The sequence below is a fragment of the Colossoma macropomum genome, unplaced genomic scaffold, assembly GCF_904425465.1.
Source record: "Colossoma macropomum unplaced genomic scaffold, Colossoma_macropomum, whole genome shotgun sequence".
Lineage (NCBI taxonomy): Eukaryota > Metazoa > Chordata > Actinopteri > Characiformes > Serrasalmidae > Colossoma > Colossoma macropomum.
In genome coordinates, this window is record NW_023494801.1 from 5,876,133 (window position 1) to 5,896,855 (window position 20,723).

At 37.8% G+C, this 20,723-nt stretch overlaps 1 protein-coding gene across 1 annotated transcript; it reads right to left on the reverse strand.

Moving 5' to 3' along the window:
* Nucleotides 1-1,054: 1,054 nt before the first annotated feature.
* Nucleotides 1,055-18,493, reverse strand: ramp2 (receptor (G protein-coupled) activity modifying protein 2). Its single transcript, XM_036589395.1, has 7 exons — nucleotides 18,347-18,493; nucleotides 15,316-15,383; nucleotides 14,871-14,928; nucleotides 8,614-8,640; nucleotides 7,348-7,374; nucleotides 4,312-4,480; nucleotides 1,055-4,204 (listed from the first exon to the last, which is right to left on the reverse strand). The coding sequence occupies exons 1-7, from the start codon at nucleotides 18,402-18,404 to the stop codon at nucleotides 3,955-3,957; spliced, it is 657 nt and encodes a 218-aa protein (XP_036445288.1). The 5' UTR covers nucleotides 18,405-18,493; the 3' UTR covers nucleotides 1,055-3,954.
* Between the last annotated feature and the right edge of the window lie 2,230 nt (nucleotides 18,494-20,723).

Genomic DNA, 20,723 nt, shown 5'->3' on the forward strand with positions numbered 1-20,723 from the left:
TAAAGTGTTTTTTCTGTCTTGCATTTTTTGCCAAACAAATATAGATTGTAGGCTGTACATATGAGCATGTTAAATGCTGACTTTACCTTCATTTTGACATTACAATGCCACAAATAACATAAAATAACCTCATGAAATAAAAAAAAGGCCTTGTATCACAGAGGGGGGTCTTGAATTTTTGAATTTGGATTTGCTGAAAGAAAAAACAAACAATCTCGTTTAGTTTCTTATATTCAAAAAGACTTTAATGACCAACACAGTTCTAACCACCTTTTCTTAGAAAGCACTTTACATTTTAGTTACAAAATCTGCTTTACACAGGAGTTTAAGCCAAATATTGCAAAGATAAAACACTAAATGAAAACAACAGGCAAAAAACTAGTCCTTATACTTTCAGCATATGCAAAAAAAAAGAAAGAAATATGTTTTTAATCTGAATTCAGAAAGATCTATCAAACTTGCAATCATTCATATTCTTTGGAATGCTTTTATGGATCTTTAAAAAGAAAAAAAAATGACCCATCAACAGAACTAGGAGTCTTCAGTAAGCCTCATCAGCTAGACCTGTCACGCAAAATTTTAGCCAGCATTTAATTGCAATATAAATAATTGAGATCAGCAATTTCATTGTCTTTTATTGTTCATTACATGCAGCTAGTAACAGACAAGTCTAAAGTGGCTTCCTAGCTGTCAATACTAGCTCCGAACTGACCACAGATACCGCTTGAGTTTGAATAAACAAACATTACTCCCTTCTGCCCCTAAAGGTGATATAGCATGATTATGTAATACCTGTGGTAGGCCCAGCCTCAGCTGAATGAAGCAGTCTGGACAGGCTAAGCTTCAAAAGATCAGCAAGATATGCCAAAATTAAGCCATTACAAGCTTTAAGTGTCATAAATATACTACGAGCAAGACTTGTAGTCAATGTGAAACTGAATATGACCCCAATCATAGGCTCAAACTTTCTTTTCCTCAGAATCTCTAGCATCTGTCTTTACTATCTATACAGGAAACCCAAATGTACAAGGCAAACTCATTCATCATCATCAGAGACGGTACTTAAATGACATCATTTAATTGTAAGTTGAAGTGCTACGAGAGTAACAGTGTAAAATATGGTTCACAGATCGTTAAGCTCCGTAGTGCAGTACATCACAGGGTAGACCGACACAGTTTTACTGAAAGCGCATTTTTTCATAGTCGTTCAAAAACCAAAAGTGCAAAGGTACAGAAAGAAAATACAAGTTAAAGATGTTACATTTCCAGTATATAAAACATTCAAACAGACACACGTCTCCAAGAGTTTATCTTAACTTTTTTCCTGTCTGGTTTTCATCAACACTCAGTACTCTAGTAGTGTGGAGGAATGGCAGACCAGGATTAAGCCTAGATTCAGTTTAAAAAAGTAGACGTTAAGTTGGGTAACTTGAGTGTGCTGGTTCTATCATAGCTGAGATTAAGGCCTAAGATGCCAGAGACATCATAGCAAAGTAGAGGCAAGTGAGACTCTCCAGGCCAAAATCCTCTATGTAATCTAAACTACCCCTTTTACCACAAGCATCTTTTTCTCCTACTGTCTCTTGGCTCTGACCCTTAACCTGACCTCTACTGTGCTAAACCTGAATGTTTCCCCAGGACGTTACACCAAAGTCTGCATTCTTCTCCACAAATACAGTTTCGTTTCCAGAACCTTAGAACAGGGACATTTAGTGAGCTGCTCGTCAGTATAATACTGAGGAAGAGTTACATCATTATAACATACACAGTGATTAACTGAGATATTCATGTTGTTCAGTTGCTCCCTAATATTTTTTTTCATATTTGCCTCAGGTATTACTAAAATGATGACAGAAATGATAACCAGTTATGTGCCAGACATGTGCTACAAACCACAAATTCAGTTTGTATATATATATACAGTGATTATATACTTGATTGAAATATGTACATCATCCTCACCACATGAATAAAACATATTACACCAACACAGTTACTGCCAAAAGTAGTAAAAGACAAATCTGTGTTGATGAAAAATGTTTTATTCATGCAAATCTGATAACTTGCAACTTTGAAAGACTGTAGCCTACATACAAAACTAGCACCACATGTTTTTATACATAAAACGAGGTCAACAAAGTATGAGTTACATTTTCTAATGATACATAATGTTTTAGATATCAGTGATAAAGCACAAAAACAGAATATTATTAACAAGAATTATATGTGTGGACGAGAGAGATAATAATTACGTAATGTTTGTGCAAATAAAAGGTAGTGAAGCTGTAATGTCTCATGTAATGCCAAAAAGTGGGGCGACCATGTCCACCCCTCACCCCCTGAATTTGACCTAATGTATGAAAATAATGTGAATATATAAATCACGTAAATTCAATGCATCACTTTTTCAGTGTAATTGTATATTTCCTTCAAATTTCTTGTTCATTCCAGACCCTTCAAATATAATACATTTGCATTAGTTTATAAAATTTCATCCAGCTTGACTGAAATAAAGTCCTTTTGGCTGTTTCCTTTCTAACACATGAAGCATTCATTTCCAGCATGCATTATAACGGTTCAAAACACTTTCTCTTTTTTCTTCTCTGTTGTATTGGTGAGGCAAATATGAAGAAAAATTGTGGATAAAATTCTCTCCTAGTCGTCATATCACAATTTTGAGTCAGTTTTTATGACTCGAGTCATAATAGAAATACACATTAAGTTTTTAGTATAAGCATATCAAGCTAGCCGGATAGCTTTTGTCAATTGACTGTCATTCAAATTTACATTAAAATGCTGATAGAGAAAATAAACGTTACAGTACATAGAGTGAGCTGCGTGTGGAGTCTCTATGGACCTGAAACCACACAGGCCGTCCCGCTTAATATCAGCATTTGCATATGTAAGAGAGCAAATGAGAGCGGAGTTTCTTTTTGCAATAGTGAGCATGACAGACAAAGCTGGCAGATGTGTTAACGACACATAACTCAAGGTGTCTGAAATTGCTGACAAAACACATGATCAAGAAGAAACAATACTGCATTAATCATTACTGAATATGACTGTGATATGTTACATCTGTCTGTGGTATGTTACAGAAATCATGAACATAATAAATTATTGGCTCAAAACTATGTAGAAGAGGGAAGCTTGGGTTTTAAGAATAATGGGCAAAGGAGACTTTGGTCAAGCTAGTTGGATGCGAGATTGAAAATAAAGGTGCCAACAGGGTTCAGTGGAGAGATGTCAAAAATAACCACCTTTGGTTCCCTAAAGAACTTTTTCAGTGAATGGTTCTTTAAAGAATACTCCAGTGTCTGCATCTGTAGTGTACAGTCACTTACCCCAGACAATAATTTAGATAGATTTGGGACGCTGTATGTAGGGAAAACAACAGGGAACCCATAAAGTAATTGATGCAAAAGGCCAATTTATAATAGTGATAGTTAAAATGAGTCAAAGATTTTCTGTTCTTGGAGAAAAATATCTAAACTACTGCCTAAATTGACCGTATGCCAAAAAAATGCAGCAAATAGAGGTTAGATTGAAAAGTGGTAGAATGAAACATCCATTGAAAGGGTTTTTAGGGCAGTGGTCCTCTAGTTTTCAGGAACCCTCAGATGGTCCACATTTTTGCTCCAACCTTAGTTGCAAGGCATAAAGGCAGAGCAAACATATGGACTGTTTGAGGGGGTCCCTGAGGACCATTTCGAGAACCACAGATTTAAGGATCCAAACGTGGAATCACTCCAAAGAAGCCTTTATGCAGCTGGAATGGAGATGTAATCATTTAAACGTAATGCCTGACATAATCCTGTCTCAGCCTGTCCTTGGTCCATTTTTGCCTCCAGATCATTGGCACACAGTAAGCGAATGAGCCCCAGTCCTCCATAGGGGCAGGTTCCTCAGAGCATTCGTGGGAGGTTACTGAGCTAATGAGGGGCACCTCACCCATTAGGACCGCCTGTCCCCATTTTTCGTCTTCAGAACCACAAGGACCACCATGGCCGGGATCAGGCATATAGGCGTCATGACGAGGGCAAAGATAACATTGGGGGGAGGGTCCCTCAGTGTCTCTGTGGGGCATTCCTGGAAGTAGGAGGTGTGTATGTCAACAAAGATCTGCTCCACCAGCTTGTTGGGCCAGGGAAGCAACAGGCAGTCTGCTATATGCTCTGTACATTGGGTCAGTGAGTTGTAGGGACTGCCAAAAAGATAGACAGACAGAAAGTCATTGTCTTGCATCAGTAACTGGTCTCAACATGGCAGTTGTATGATTTGATGTAATGCAGCGTAAAAACAGACACTAACCTTTTAACTTTGTCCCACATGCACCAGCTAGAGCTGTTCATAGCACTCATTTCTCTCATAAAGTCAGCTGTACAAAGTTCGATTATGAGAGCTTCATAGCACTTAGTCCTTGGCAGGTGGTACTCCACGCATAAATTACAATAATTATTACAACTTGCATTCCCACAACCTAAAGGATAAAAGACAGATAAAAGCACAGGATACTTAGGACAGTTGGTCACATTTTGCTTCACATTGAAGAGATGTTCCAAGAGATGTTCTAGAGATGTTCCACTTGTTTCAGCCTAAATGAAAACTTGTAACCAACACTACAGTAGTATCTAGAGTGAGATATTCTAGTTTATAGGCTAAGAAAACCCTCTTCTGATGATGTATCCTGAAGGTGGGAAGCACTTTTGAAAAACTATAACTGCCTTGGGGTAGACTGTTTTGAAATGTTTTGCTGGTTCAGATCTGGTTCATACCTAGCTGATTGCTATCAGTTTGTGAATACAAACAACAAATCATCTGTATATACAAAAGTAAAGTAGGGTGTTCCACAAGGCTCTGTTTTAAGACCTTTATTGTTTGCATTATATATGCTACCACTGGGTACTGTTATCAGTAAACATGACATGAATCCACTGCTATGCTGATGACCAGATGATTATCTTATGAAGAGAACTGTGTAGACATAAAAGACTGGATGTCGAGTAACCCTCCTACTCAACTCAGACAAAACAGCAAAAGCCTTCAAGCTTCAGTTGGTCCAGAATACGGCAGCCAGAGTCCTCACAAGAACTAGAAAGTTTGACCCTATCAAACTTTCAACACTGTTTTATCAACACTACATTACAGTGAACTTATCTCTGATTATGAATCACCATGCCTACTTAAATCACAAGGTGCTGGCTCACTATTAGTATCTAGAATGAATAAAGTTACATCAGGGGGTAGAGCCTTTGGAATAACCTTCTAGTCAGTGTTCGGGACTCAGACACAGTTTTAAGTCTAGGCTAAAAAACCTACTCGTTTAGTCGAGGCTTTGGTCATTATTTTTTCCGGTTAGATAAAAAGTAGCATATCTGGAGGTTCACTGACAGAGTATTATGGTAAACTGAGAATGTTGGTGCTGTCGTCCCACCACTCTCACACACTCACTCCAGTTTGTTGACTGTGGAGAGGAGGGGTGCTGATATCTCAGCGCACTTTCATGTCTTTTATACTTTCTAGCTCTCCCTTTTTAATTAGGCTGTAATAGCTGGGCCTGTCGGAGTCACTGCTTGCACTCAGTTCACACTATCCCTTCTCAATCACCCCAAACAGAACTGTCTGTGTATCCTGCTGGATCTGATGCTGTTGCTTCAACTTCATTGATTGGGTGCCTCTGCTCGAACACATTCTGGACTATTTCAACCACCATGTAGCTTCCTGCTGTCCAATGCTGTGCAGAAAGCCTACTGATACTGCTGCCTGCACAGACTCAAACTGGAACCATTTAATCATAGACATTGTTTCACCTGCCTTTCAATGCACTGAGTTCTTCATATATTCATACTAACATATCATCATGATAGGCTTCTAACAGTAGTGATTTAACTCTCATTTTCATTGTCATATGCTCCTAACAGTAGTCACTGGTTTTCACTGGTAACAATGACTGATTTTGATTGATCTGTTTCTCATTGTTGCTCTGACAAGCCTCTAACAGTAGTCATCATTTATCATTGGTTAAGCTAAATACTTCTGTCCAATGCCAGGCTGATTTCTTTTTCTCTTTTTCTCTGTATTTAATATTGCGTATTAATTACAAAATCCGAAATGACTCATCAGATGAGGAGGATAACACGCCTCCAATTTTCAGCCCTTGTTGCTCACTTGCAGCTCAGCACAGAGTCACAACATTTCACACACAGAGATCCAGCAATTTCTAGTTAATCTAATATTTACAGGGGAAAATATTTTATTTGTTACTGATTAAAAATAATCAGTCAATTTCCATTCCTCTAGCAGAATTGTCACTAGAGGGCCTGCAAAAGGTTCTTTATACTCACACATCTCATTTGCAATAAAGGGTCTTCAAAGAACCAATCACTGAAAGGTTCTTAAGAGAACTAAAAGTGGTTCTTTCATGGCATTTCTTTAAAGAACTCATGTAGGAAGTTCTATTTCTAAGGGTGTTCTTGAGAAGCCCAAACATCTGAAAATGAACCATCATCTATTGTGCATTATTCTGTTCATGTATGCCACTGTTTCCTGGCACTAATACTGTAGATCACACAGATTCAGATGGACCCATTAGTTGATTATGTAACTTAAATCCATGAATGCTTTCAAAATTTCTGCATAATTCAACCATTAAGACGTCAACAAAGTCATTCAGAGTGGTTTAAAGTGGAATGGTTAATTGTAGAGAAACTTACTGACTACTGATTTCTTCACAGTGGTGGTGATAGCAATGTCTACAACTCAAAAATAACCATTTCATTTACTTCCCACCATGACCAGGGAATCTTCATACATCTTCTAAGTTTTTATATGTACTGTTGATGATAAAATAGTCATAAATCTCCAAGTCTTCTTTAGGTACACCCTGTATGTACCTCTTTGCCATGAATATATTTAAAATACATATGTTTTAGGCCAAAACCCTCTCAAAGCTATTTTAAAACAAGTTAAACAAAGTCTCAGACATCAATATATTCATAACCATTTAATGTATTTCCTTTCTGTGATGAAGCTTTTTGAAGGATTAAACTCTTCAGATGGTTCCTGTAACCAAAACTGTGAACAATTCAGACTCAGAAAGTGTCTCTAGAAAGGCACATTTGATATCAAACCACTCTGAATGACTTTGTTTACATCTCAACAATTTAATTAGGCTGGAACCACTAGAAATTCAGTGGAATTCCCATTTAAAGTGCTTTGAAAACACACAACTGCATGTGGACTACAGGACTGGAGTTGGAACACAATTTAATTTACAGTTATTCAGCAATCTGCGCATAAACTCAACATTTACACTACAGGGCCTGTAAGAGACAGAAAAACACTTACGAAATGATGACGTTTCCAAGTTGCCACCTACAACAGAAGAAAGAAGAGAAAATTCTTATACTCACTATACCAGACATAGAGGTTCCCCCCACATTTATGGGAGAGCAGGGCACAACCTAAAACATTTATATTTGATATATAATATAATAAAATCAACTTCACTTAACATACAGGAGCAGAGCACTTTGTAGTTCTACAATTGCAGACTGTTGTCCATCTGTTGCTCTGCATACTTTGTTCCCCCCTTTTCACCCAGTTCTTCAATGGTCAGGACCCCCACAGGACAACCACAGAGCAGGTATTATTTGAGTGGTGGATCATTCTCAGTTCTGCAGTGACGTTGACATGGCCCACCCTGTAGATGTGAAGTTACTGCAGTGCTGAGAATGATCCACCACCCAAATAATACCTGTGGTGGTCCTGTGGGGGTCCTGACCATTGAGAGCAGAGTAAAAGGGGGCTAACAAAGTATGCAGAGAAACAGATGGACTACAGTCTGTAATTGTAGAACTACAAAGTGCTCCTATATAGTAAGTGGAGCTGATAAAATGAGCAATGAGTGTAGATACAAGCAGCTGAACACAGCAGCAGCCCTTTACATTGTGTGAAATTGAAAATTGAAATGAATATACAAATAGAAATCCTCCAGAATTACTTAAAATAAAATCTCCTCACATTTAAAGAAACGTTTATGCCTGGAAAAATGTATTTAAGGTGCACAGTTGGACCTTGCACCTGCACAGAACCTTTATTTCAAACAGTGCATTACAATATAACCATTACTGTGGTCACAATACATGAAACTGGAAGTGTCCCCTCCATTTTATCTCATTGATAAAAACATTGGATATTTTAATGATGTATTGACCACTGAACTGGAAATGTTCCCGTTTTCATTTCAGAAATCTCGTCATCGTCTAATAACGGTGACCAAGAAGGTGATTGACCCCTTAAATGGCCAGGGCCTAAAGAACCAAAGTTTTATTACCCACTTCTATAACCTAAGAACAGCTCAACCAGTTTGCACTGAAGTCCCTGTAGTTACTTAATAACAAGCCTTAGTAAGTAATAAACTTGTGTAATAAACTGGGCGTAAATTCTGTGTCTCATACAAATGACTCGGTAATCAAATTCACAGATGAAGCTGCCATGGGAATACGAGAAAGTGACCCAAAGCGTGTTCTACTTGGACCTGTTTATCTGTGTTACATTCCACCCCGTGTTACACTTCGCCCTTCTCGCCCATACAGACAGTAAGACACTCACCAGATGACGACGTTTCTAAGCTGCCACCTATGAAAGAAGAGAGAGGAGCGAGAGAGAGGGCAATTACACCCACATTCAGACTTGGAGGTTCTCAACATTTGCTGAGCAAATGAATCACTTGGCAACAACATCAACAACAGTGACAACAGGCTGTTATTCATCCTATAAAACCTAACAACAAAGAACCAGGCTGGCATGGGGCTGCAGAGTAATGAACTGCTTTTTTATGGTGCAGCATCTGCTGTAAGATGCTCCAGAACAAATTCAGGGATGTTTTGAAAGTTCAGAACTAGTCATACATTCACAATTCTGATGGATGTCTTCAAATACTTCCACTCTGCTCCACCATATTTGTGTGGAAAGGAATATACTTTGCTCAGTGTCACTTTATTCCCTCACATTTAATTCCTAAGAACTTTTCTGGGCTTGATTTCATTCTGATGCGCTCATTGAGATCCTAGTCCGGTTTACAGAGACCAGAAAGTGAAGAATAGCTCCAAACTTCCACTGCAGTTCTCTTGGGAACTGGAGGACTTTCTGGACCTGAAACTCTTCTTTTTTCTCCCAAGCTGAGTTTTTGGTAGCTACTTTCACTTCTGCCTGCTTGTATTGTTTAACAGTAACAACACTTTTACTTTAAGACAGTTTTAGCTGCTCGTCCCACCTCTGTTCCACAGAGAGGGACCCTTAATCGCACTTACCCGAGAGGACACAGAGCGACACCCCTAAAAAGATGAAGGCTCCCCTCATAGCAGAGCGGAGCTCCACTCGGCTCCTCCGGACGGATCGAGCGGATTTTTTAACGCCAGAGGAAGCAACAGGAAACGCGAATCCAGGTTAGCACGTGGCAGATGTTTCAGAACAGGGCTTTCTTATTCTCTCTCACTCACTCACTCTCTCTCTTTTCACTTTCTTTCTCCTCTTTCTTACTTTCCTCTCCTCTCTTTTTCTCACGTCTTCTTCTCTTTGACTGCCTCTATTGTCTTTCTTGCTCTACTTCTCTATTTTCTCTCTCTCACACTCAGTCTGTGTCTCTTTTCCTCTTGCTTCCTTCTTTCTCTCCCTCTTTCTCCCTTTCTGTCTCCCTGAGGCACCCTTCTGTTCTGAGGCGAGCACACCCTGACCAGAGACACATGTGAAAATCCTTTAGCCTCCCTCTCTCTCTCTCTCTCTCTCGCTCTCTCTCTCTCTCTGTGCTGTTTTTTTTCTCCCCCACACTCCTATCCTCTCTTTCTCACAGGCTGCTGCCTCCCTAACACACTGCCTCTCTGATTTATTCGGCTCGCAGCTGTTGCCAAATAGGAAACATAAGTAGGCTAAACATTTAGGGCCGAGCTAGCAGGCACGTCTTTATGAAACAGACAAAAGAAGGGCCCAGCCGAGATGTTTAAAGCAGACCGAGCTCAGAAAACCTAACCAAAGTCCTCCAGCTGCGCTTGAAGGGCCTTAACACAACAGCAAGTTGTTGGCATTGGTTTTTCCCACCGTTTTTCCCATTCAGATGCCCCTAAGACTGCACCCCCCCGTGTGTGAGACGACTTCCTGTGAAAGCTACGGGCTTCCGGCCGCAAAGAAGAAGTTTGGTTTTACAGCCACTTCCACAAAACTGGACTTCTGATTGGCTTGCTGCAGGCATGAGTTATCGTCACTGCCATCTCCGTAAAAGCATGGACACAGTGATCATAACATTAGGTACGCAGGGATCTGACGTGAGCAGGGTCCTTATGGGTTTCTGGGAACAGGGCCCACAGAGTAAATCTGTACAGGTCAAAGAGTTGACCCAAAACAACCTAAAGCAACAAGCACTGACCATCATAGAGGTCTTTAGAGGTCTGTACACCTGGTGAGCTGCTAAAGCAGACTCCGACCAACGAGTAGAAGGTCAATAAACCTCCATAATGAAAGTGAAAGCCAAATTCTGTTATTACTATCAGAGATTTACAACACATATTTAACTAAATAGGCTGCATTTGTTTTCAGAGGTGGGTAAAGTAGCTCAATCCCATAATCAAATAAAAGTGCTGTTATATTGGTTAAATAATGACTCATGTAAGAGTAAAAAAAGCCTTTCTGAGAAACAACTTGAGTAGAAGCACAAAAGTAGCAGCTCAAAACACTCCTTAAGAGCTGAGTGCCCTATAAAATTACAGTGGAACATTTTAGAACATCCAGCATCTATAAGCAAAGTAGCTGAGCTTTGTTAGCCTCCATTCTTCTCTATGGCTACGTTCACTTTACAAGCCTCATTGCTCAAATCTGATCTCTCTGACATGATGGTTCACACCCGTTTAGGTAAGTGATTCAAATCTGTCATTAATGTGAACGAACCAGCGTCTTGAAATGACCCGCAAATGATTCTTCTCAGTAAAGTCACATACGAATCACATGCCTCATGAACAGCAAACAAACTAACGAGCAGAACGAGCCTTCGCTGCGAAGATAATCAACTCTGATTCATTATTAGAAGGTGAGAAAGGTGAGATGTGTTGCTATTTCACTGTTTACAGGCTTTAATTTCTGTTTGGCGCTGCTGCCATGGTAACGCTGAATGATGGCGCACGCGCAGTGGAAAAAAGCACATGAATTCTGATCTGAGCATCACATTAAGGTCGCATGGCCTCGAATCGGATTCATATCAGATCTAGGACCACATATGAAAGTGGCTCAGGTTAGATTTGAAAAGATCAGATTTATATGTCCACACAGCCCTGAGAACATCAGATCTGAGTCACATTAGGGCAAAAAATCAGATTCGTGCCACTTCAACCTGGTAAAGCGAACATAGCCTATTTGACACAAGTGGGAGGTGTGACCGATCACAAAGCAGTGTAGATGCTGTAGACAGTGTAACAGATTGACAATAAACCCAAACAGAGCTAAGTAAATGTTATAAGGAGATAAATGTAACTGAGATGGGAGAAGGCCAAAATGTTTGAATGTAAGTTCATGTAAAAAAAGTTATTTCTAACAAATTTAGAGCATTTCTGTTGATCCATTCATCATGAAATTTCCACACAATGTAAAGGACAGCTGATTCTCTCAAATGATTTCAAAAATGAAAAACAACAATGACAATATATTAGTGTGTTTTTGTGTGTATGTGTGTGTGTGTGTGTGTGTATTCATAATGTAAATTGATCAATTGACAGTGTCAGGACAAAACCTTGTATCTCCATTTTTGTTTTTCATTGTTTGAAAGTGTAGGACCAACAGAAAAGGTGCAAAATTGTTTGGAATAAAATCTATACATACTTTAACATACACTGAAAGTTATGAATTTCTCCTGGAAAGTTTTGGAGATGTCAGACAGTGGTAATATATATCTCATATACATACTCATATTCATATTCAATAACAGTACAGTAACACTGCAGTACAAGTACGTAATCATTTTGTTAAACACAACCATTAATGAGTAACGAGCATATACTCTACTGGATTGAAAACTCAGTCAGTGATGTGAAGTGTGTAGTTTATGATATGATCATGAATACCTGAATATAAAAACAGAGAAACCTTCTTTTCAAGGAAGACACACGATGTTAACCCCTTAAAACCCCTGACTTATTACATACTAAGGCTTATCATTTAGTAGCTACAGGGACTTCAATGCAAACTGGTTGAGCTATTCTTAGGTCATAGAAGCGTATAATAAGATTTTGGGCCTGCAGGTGGGCCCTGGTCAGCTAAGGGGTTAAGCCCATGGTATTCAGGATATTGCATTTATTATATGCTCCTAAAAACTGATACAGAAACGCCAAACGTTAATGGTATATGACATTGCTGGACCTTTGCATGAGTGTCCTAATATATTCATAGTCCTCCACAGTCATAAATGAACAATTATATGAATTATATACTGACCTGTTTTCATGACTGTTCTAAATAGATTATTTATAGCTCATACAAATAATCCTAGGTGTCTTGTAGTACTATAAGAGACAGTACTGATCTAGATCTTACAGCTTAAGGGAGAACTGAGATGCCCTACAGTATGTCCAGTCTACAGTTAACCATGACATGAGGTGTACAGCAAGCCTCACTGAATGTGTTTTCAGTTCATTACATAATTTGCTGCTCATTAATGAATGTCTAATGTTTCAAGACGATTGTGTAACTGTAATGGAGTGTTACTGTACTGTTAATGAACATACCACACTTTATGTAAGCAATATATATTCACATAATACATATCTTTATATATGCCAGAAGATGTTAGAATAGAAAAGTCCCATTGCTGCTTTCCTTTATCTCTGCTCTCGCTGTGGCATGAAGGCCGTCTGGACAAGCTGTCTGTCTCAGACATGCCTCACATCTCAGATGACCTTTGACCTCAAAACAGACACCATGCATGAGGCAAGAATCGGTGTGTGGGCTTCAGCGGTCAGCTGTGTAAGCTCCTGCTTTACCCCATCCTGAGGAACAGAGAGGCTTCACAGCTGCAGCTGAAGGTCTCTTAAATCTTCGGTTAGGTCAAACTATTTTGTTATGAAAGAGCAAAAAATGTTAGGCTAAGTTCAGACTGACAGGCCAAATCCGATTTTTGTCATATCCGGATTGTATCCAGATTGATTTTTGATAGCCCGGACAGCAAAAAAAACACATGAAATGTGATTTCTGCAAATGAGATTCAGACCACAATATGGAGGTGGTGTGAAATGCAATTCCCATCAGATTTTTACATGTGTGTCTCAGTCTGGACGCTCTGGGCTCTGGACGCTCAAATCAGATTTCTGAGGGTCTTTTTCGTCACTCGCAACACAAATATGTCAAATCTATTCTTTCGCATAAGCGTGAACCTTTGGTGCTCTTCCCAAATCCCAGCACTTCTGTCACTCTCGATTTGTCATTGTCATTGTTTGTCATGCTGTGAGTGACACAAAAGATACTTTCAGACTGAGACGCACCTGTAAAAATATGACTGGAATTGCATTTCAAACCACCACCAAAAGTGGTTTGAATCTGATTTACAAAAATCAGATTTCATGTGGTTTTTGCTGTCCAGACTATAAAAAAACCTATCTGGATACAATCTAGATATGACAAAAATCAGATTTGGGCTGCCAGTCTAAACAAGGCTTAATGTGCCTTGTTTCAGGTCATTTCAGGACGCAGGTTGGTTCACATCAATGACAGACCTGAGTCACTTGCCTACGCAAAAGTGTGGAGCAAAAAATCAGATTTGAGTAATGAGGTTTGTAATGTGTACATAGCCTAAAAGTGCTGTTGTGAGGTGCTGCCACTTTCCTAACCACACTCTTAAAAATAAAGTCGCCAAATAGACCCCAAGAGAGTTCACTGAAACAATGCCGTAAAAGAACCACTTTTGGTTTCATAAGGCGGTGGTTCTCAAACTGGGTGGCCTTTGCAGATGCACTTACTATTCACAAAGAGAGAACTCCTGCCATAAATGACCTTTTAGTGGATGGTTCCTTAAGGCTGCATTATGCAAGTTTTGGGGATTTCCAACTCTCTGGTGGAAATGTGTAATTGCACGCAATATGAATATTTTGTAATGTGGGTTTTGCTTTTAACCCCCACAAGCGGATGAATCTGACGAAAGAGAATTCAAAGAGAATTCAGTCAAAACTGAATGAAGGACAGTTCTTCAGAGAATGTAGGTGAAGTTTCTACTATTGTCATCGTATCTTCAACAAAATAATGTTGATTTTGTATTGGAGTTCTAAACATTGAGCCGGACTTTCTTTTTGAGCCTGTGACATTCATATATAAATGTTTGACATAACTCCAACTCAACACCCCTCACTTTTAAATGATTATTTCAGGCCTTACAGAATGACTCGCAGCAGATGCACCTCATATTTAGCCTGTTTTTTTTACCTCTGAGGTACTAATGCTATGTTATCCAATTTAAGCAAAAACATCTTCCATAGAGCTGTTTTAAATACTCATCTCTGTATTAAAAGGACCCCCATATCACATAAACATTCAATACCAATTAAAGCTTTTTTTCCTGGAACTGTATGTCCAAGCCAATGACCTTTTAGGAACCCTTATTTTTAAGTATGTACAGATAAATATGAGCCCTCTCACAGTGAAAAGTGGTATTTCACCAATTCCCCTTCTGCAGCATGTCAAATTGAAAGCCTGGGAAATTTGTCAGCACGCTCCAATCAGCCTTAAAAATGTGCTATCACTCAGCCCGACCTGGCGGCCAAGCGTGGGCGGAAGCCCTTGATCTCCTATCAGACTAGGCCATTATATTTTGACAGCTGGGCTGTTATAGGCTCTCTCACTTATTGTGGTTAGCGGTGTGGTTTGGACTCCTGGGAGGACGGGGAGTGTTGTCCTGACCTGGAGCAGAGAGAGGGAAGAAAAGCAGGTTATGTAAAATGCACAAGGCACTGCTTTCACTGCATACTTTTACTCATGATTGGCAAAAGAGTTCATTTACACTGTAAACTGATATAATTCTAACAATACACAATATGAACGAGTAAGGCATTACATTTGCTTGATTCACGTGTAGAAATCATTTGCACATGAAGAAAACATTGTATCAATGCAGTTATTGTTATAAGTAATAAAGAGAAAACAGAAAAACAAAAGTATGTTGATGAAATATATTTAATAAATGTAGAAAATGATGAGCACACTTCGGAATCAAGTCAATTCAATGCAGTGTGGTTACTGAATTTTCTTAGAAGTTTGGTCAAATTTATCGGCAAAAAGGGACCTCACCAAATTGTCCTTCTGTCCATTTGGAATGAGGGCATGCAGGCCACTAAACATCAAAACCAGGCAGGTTACTGAAGAAAAAGAAACACAGAGTTTGATTCACATATACAAACATACTCACAAATGTGTAATACTATATTAACTCAAAGCAAACAAAATATTAAAAAATCATTTATGTATGTCAGCATGTATACAGAGTAAATTGTCTGAAACTGTCCTAAACATATCCTATATATATATATATATATATATATATATATATCTGCATGTAATAATTGCTGCTGTCAGTGTTAAACACACATGTATGATCCTGCATTAATAACACATTTTTTTAATGTGAACCTTCTTACTAAGGCTTATTACTCAGTAACTACAGGGCTTCAATTGGTTGAGCTATTCTCAGATTAAAGGCAGCCCAGGCACTACTTAAGTTAAAACCCCCAATTATTTTACAGTGTAGGCTTTCATATGATAAAAATAATGTTATGGAGGCACTGACAGTAATAAATACATTCAGATGAAGCCCTTTTTGTCCACTCATATAACACATTGCTTTGTAAATGGATTCCTTTGACCGCCCTAGAAATAATAGCCTGTGTACCGTATATATTACATCTATGCATGTATTATTGTTTCTAAAGCAACTCTTATCTAAACCTTACTATGCAAAAAGTAATGCTTTTGTTTTTTTTCCATCTTAAAAAATCAAATAAGAAACTTTAAAGAAAAAAAACATTTTACAGAGTCAGGATCATTTTGTTTGTCCCGTACAGTGGAACAGTTTCTACTCTGGTTTCCCTACAAAGTCAGGACATATTTTTCCTGGAAATGTAAAAAACACAAGAGCACACACACACTGACACATTTTGACCTTATCATCTTCAGAGGGAGGAAGGGAGGAGAAAGAGAAAGATAAGTGGAGAGGGGTGGTAGAGCATCCTCTCTTTGTCCAGTGTATTTGGCCTTTGGCAGGCATTTCCTGACCACAGCACTTATTTCAGTGTTCGAAAACTGTCCAAAAGTAAAATGCGCCAGAAAGGCTTCTTTGATGTCGAACAAATGAATATTCTGAAAAACGGCTTCCGTGAGCTACATTTAGGCCCAATAATGCAATAATTAACCCTTGAAAATCTTTGTATGTTGGTCCACACTTCAGTTTCTCACTTTTAACTGCTGAACTTATATATCAGTTTCAGAACAGCTACTGAATCATTTACAGCAGTTATAGAGTCATTTATAGCAGTTACTGAATCATTTATAGTAGATACTCAATCATTTATAGTAGTTATTGAGTAATTTATAGTAGTTATTGAGTAATTTATAGCCATTACTGAATCACTTTTAGTAGATACTGAATCATTTCTAGCAGTTACTGAATCATTTATAGTAGATACTGAATCATTTATAGTAGCTATTGAGTAATTTATAGCCATTACTGAATCATTTTTAGTAGATACTGAATCATTTCTAGTAGTTATTGAGTAATTTATAGCAGTTACTGAATCATTTATAGTTGATACTGAATGATTTTTAGTGGTTTTTGAGAAATTTGTAGCCATTACTGAATCATTACTGAATACTGATGAACTTATATATCAGTTTCATAACAGTTACTGAATCATTTACAGCAGTTATAGAGTCATTTATAGCAGTTACTGAATCATTTATAGTTGATACTGAATCATTTTTAGTAGTTATTGAGTAATTTATAGCAGTTAATGAATCATTAATAGTAGGTACTGAATCATTTTTAGTAGTTATTGAGTAATTTATAGCAGTTACTGAATCATTTATAGTAGATACTGAATCATTTATAGTAGTTATTGAGTAATTTATAGTAGTTATTGAGTAATTTATAGCCATTACTGAATCATTTTTAGTAGATACTGAATCATTTCTAGTAGTTATTGAGTAATTTATAGCAGTTACTGAATCATTTATAGTTGATACTGAATGATTTTTAGTGGTTTTTGAGAAATTTGTAGCCATTACTGAATCATTTATAGTAGTTATTGAGTAATTTATAGTAGTTATTGAGTAATTTATAACCATTACTGAATCATTTTTAGTAGATAATGAATCATTTATAGTTGATACTGAATGATTTTTAGTGGTTTTTGAGAAATTTGTGGCCATTACTGAATCATTTATATTAGTTATTGAGTAATTTATAGCAGTTACTGAATCATTTATAGTAGATACTGGATCATTTTTAGTAGTTATTGAGTAATTTATAGCAGTTATTGAATCGTTTATAGTAGATACTGCATCATTTATAGTTATTGAGTAATTTATAACAGTTGCTGAATAATTTAGTAGATACTGAATCATTTATAATAAAAGTTCAGTTTCTAGTAGTAATTGTTGGATAATTTTAGTAGTTACTGAGGAATTTATAGCTGTTACTGAATTTAATAATTTAAACTGTTTACTCAGTCTTTATAGTTGTTACTGAATCATTAATCATTACTGAATCATTTACAGTAGTTGCTGAAAAATTTTTAGAAGGTAGTGAATCGATTAGAGTAATATTGAATAGCTATTATAAATATCTTTTCAAACTATTAATATATAATATTTATAATATTGTTAACCACTTTAGAGCCCCTTATATGTGCCCACCTTTCAATTCCTATATATAACTACATAGACTTAGTGTTACAGTAGTTCCTTAACAATATGTGAGTATGTATCTATAATGAGATTAAAAGTGAGTAAAAGCCTGCAGATTAAGGGGTTTAGGTCACTTTTAAGAGGTTAAATTTCATCTAGTCACATATTTGTCATTTAAAATTAGAATTTTTCTTTGTTTCACTTCAGTCTTCTGTATTCCTTCAACATGATCTATTTCATAATACAGTTCTGGACCTAAGAGAACTCTTCAAAACTCATAATTAACGTTCTTGTTTATGAACATTCATATTCCTTTCAGAGCTCTAGCTCAGACAGAGTTCTTCACATGTGTTCTGGCCACATGTATTACAGTAATTTCACTCAAGAACACCAGAAACACAAGCAGCGAGGTCAGACTTACCCCAGAAAGGGGCTCTCCACACTGGTCTTAGGCAGGGTGAGGGTCTGAGGAGATCCATGGTGCTGTAAGTCCAGTGCTGGTGCAGTGAGTGAATGTGTGTCTATCAGTGAAGCACAGATCACATGTAGGAACCTTTATGCAGGAAGACTCAGCTAAAACAACAGGATGTGCTCATTTCCTTAAAGGGGTGGTGGACTCGCACAATGGGACACAAGCCACAGATAGGGCGGGCTGCTGCTGTTAGAGACCACCACACTACCATTCTGTCTCTCTCTCTCTCTCTCTCTCTCCCTCTCTCTCATTCTTATATTGTGACTGTTTCACTCAGCTACATTCTCCTTCTTCTTTCTCTCTCTCTTTCAGTGATAGTCTTTCTTTTCTCTTTCTTTCTCTCTTTATCTCTATCTCAGTAATAGTAAGTCTTTCTTCTCTCATTCTCTCTCTGTCTCTCTCTCTTTTTCTATCTCTCGCTGTCTAAGCAAAAGAGATAGTAGGCCTAACCCTCTCTATCTCTCTCTCTCTCTCTATCTATCTATCTGTCTATGTTAGTGATAGAATTAGTCTTCTTTCTTTCTTTCTTTCTTTCTTTCTTTCTTTCTTTCTTTCTTTCTTTCTTTCTCTCTCTCTCAGTAACAGAGTTAATAAATCTTTCCTTCTTTCTTTCTTTCTGTCCTTCTCTCTCAGTGATAGTAAGTCTTGTGATATCAGTCTCTATGACATCAGTGATAGTAAGTCTTCTCTTTCTATCTATCTATCTATCTATCTATCTATCTATCTATCTATCTATCTATCTCAGTGATATCAGTGAGAGTTAGTAAGTCTTTCTTCTCTCTCTCTCTCTCTCTCTCTTATGAACTCTACCACTGAAATGATAACTGTAGTGTAGGGGAGACTGAAGAAGACGTTGGAGGAAGCAAAGAAGAGAAAAAGAGAAAGAGACTGAACAAGAGTAAATCTCTTACTGGCTTTTTCTTGCTGATGAGAGCTAAAAGAGATAAAAGGATACAAGACGGTCTCACGGCTAACAGGAAAACAATGAAAATCCAGCAGCAGAGTGTTCATCCCTGCTAATGTTATCACTGAAAGATGGTGATGTAGGCTGTAACCTTATCTGTATCATCATAGTCACACAGAGTTTAGTAGTTTTCCCAGAAGTCAAAAGTCATCTCTCAAGCTCAGTCCTGTTTCAGGCTAGCATGCAAAGAATTCATAAATTCATCTTACACCAAAAAGTTTGGTCAGTCTTTGTCAGTTTCACACCAAATACGCCCTGAAAGTTTGTAACCTCCTGTAATAAAATTATATTGGATGGCTGTGATCTTCAGGCCCTCAGGCGGCACTGCATTAAAAACAGACATGATTCTGTGGTGGAAATCACTGCATGGGCGCAGAAACACTTCTGAAAACCACAGTCTGTAAAAACAGTTCAGAAGAAACCATGGTCTGAAAACATTACACATTCATTAATGGGCAGCAAATTATGTAATGAACTGAAAACACATTCAGTGATGCTTGGTGTACACCTCATGTCATGGTGAACTCTAGACTGGAAATACTGCAGGGCATCTCAGTTCTCCCTTAAGCTGTAAGATCTAGATCAGTACTGTCTCTTATAGTACTACAAGACACCTAGGATTATTTGTATGAGCTATAAATAATCTATTTAGAACAGTCATGAAAACAGGTCAGTATATAATTCATATAATTGCATATAATTTATGACTGTGGAGGACTATGAATATATTAGGACACTCATGCAAAGGTCCAGCAATGTCATATACCATTAACGTTTAGAGTTTCTGTATCAGTTTTTAGGAGCATATAATAAATGCAATATCTTGAATACCATGGGCTTAACCCCTTAGCTGACCAGGGCCCACCTGCAGGCCCAAAATCTTATTATACGCTTCTATGACCTAAGAATAGCTAAACCAGTTTGCATTGAAGTCCCTGTAGCTACTAAATGATAAGCCTTAGTATGTGATAAGTCAGGGGTTTTAAGGGGTTAACATCGTGTGTCTTCCTTGAAAAGAAGGTTTCTCTGTTTTTATATTCAGGTATTCATGATCATATCATAAACTATACACTTCACATCACTGACTGAGTTTTCAATCCAGTAGAGTATATGCTCGTTACTCATTAATGGTTGTGTTTCAACAAAATGATTATGTACTTGTACTGCAGTGTTACTGTACTGTTATTGAATATGAATATGAGTATGTATATGAGATATATATTACCACTGTCTGACATCTCCTCCATTCAGTGTATGCTAATGTATAATAAGATTTTATTCCAAATAACACTTACAAAGTGCTGTTTAAAGAAGAGGAGATGCACCCCAGTGGTGAACATGGACCGTGTTGCTGGGATAAAA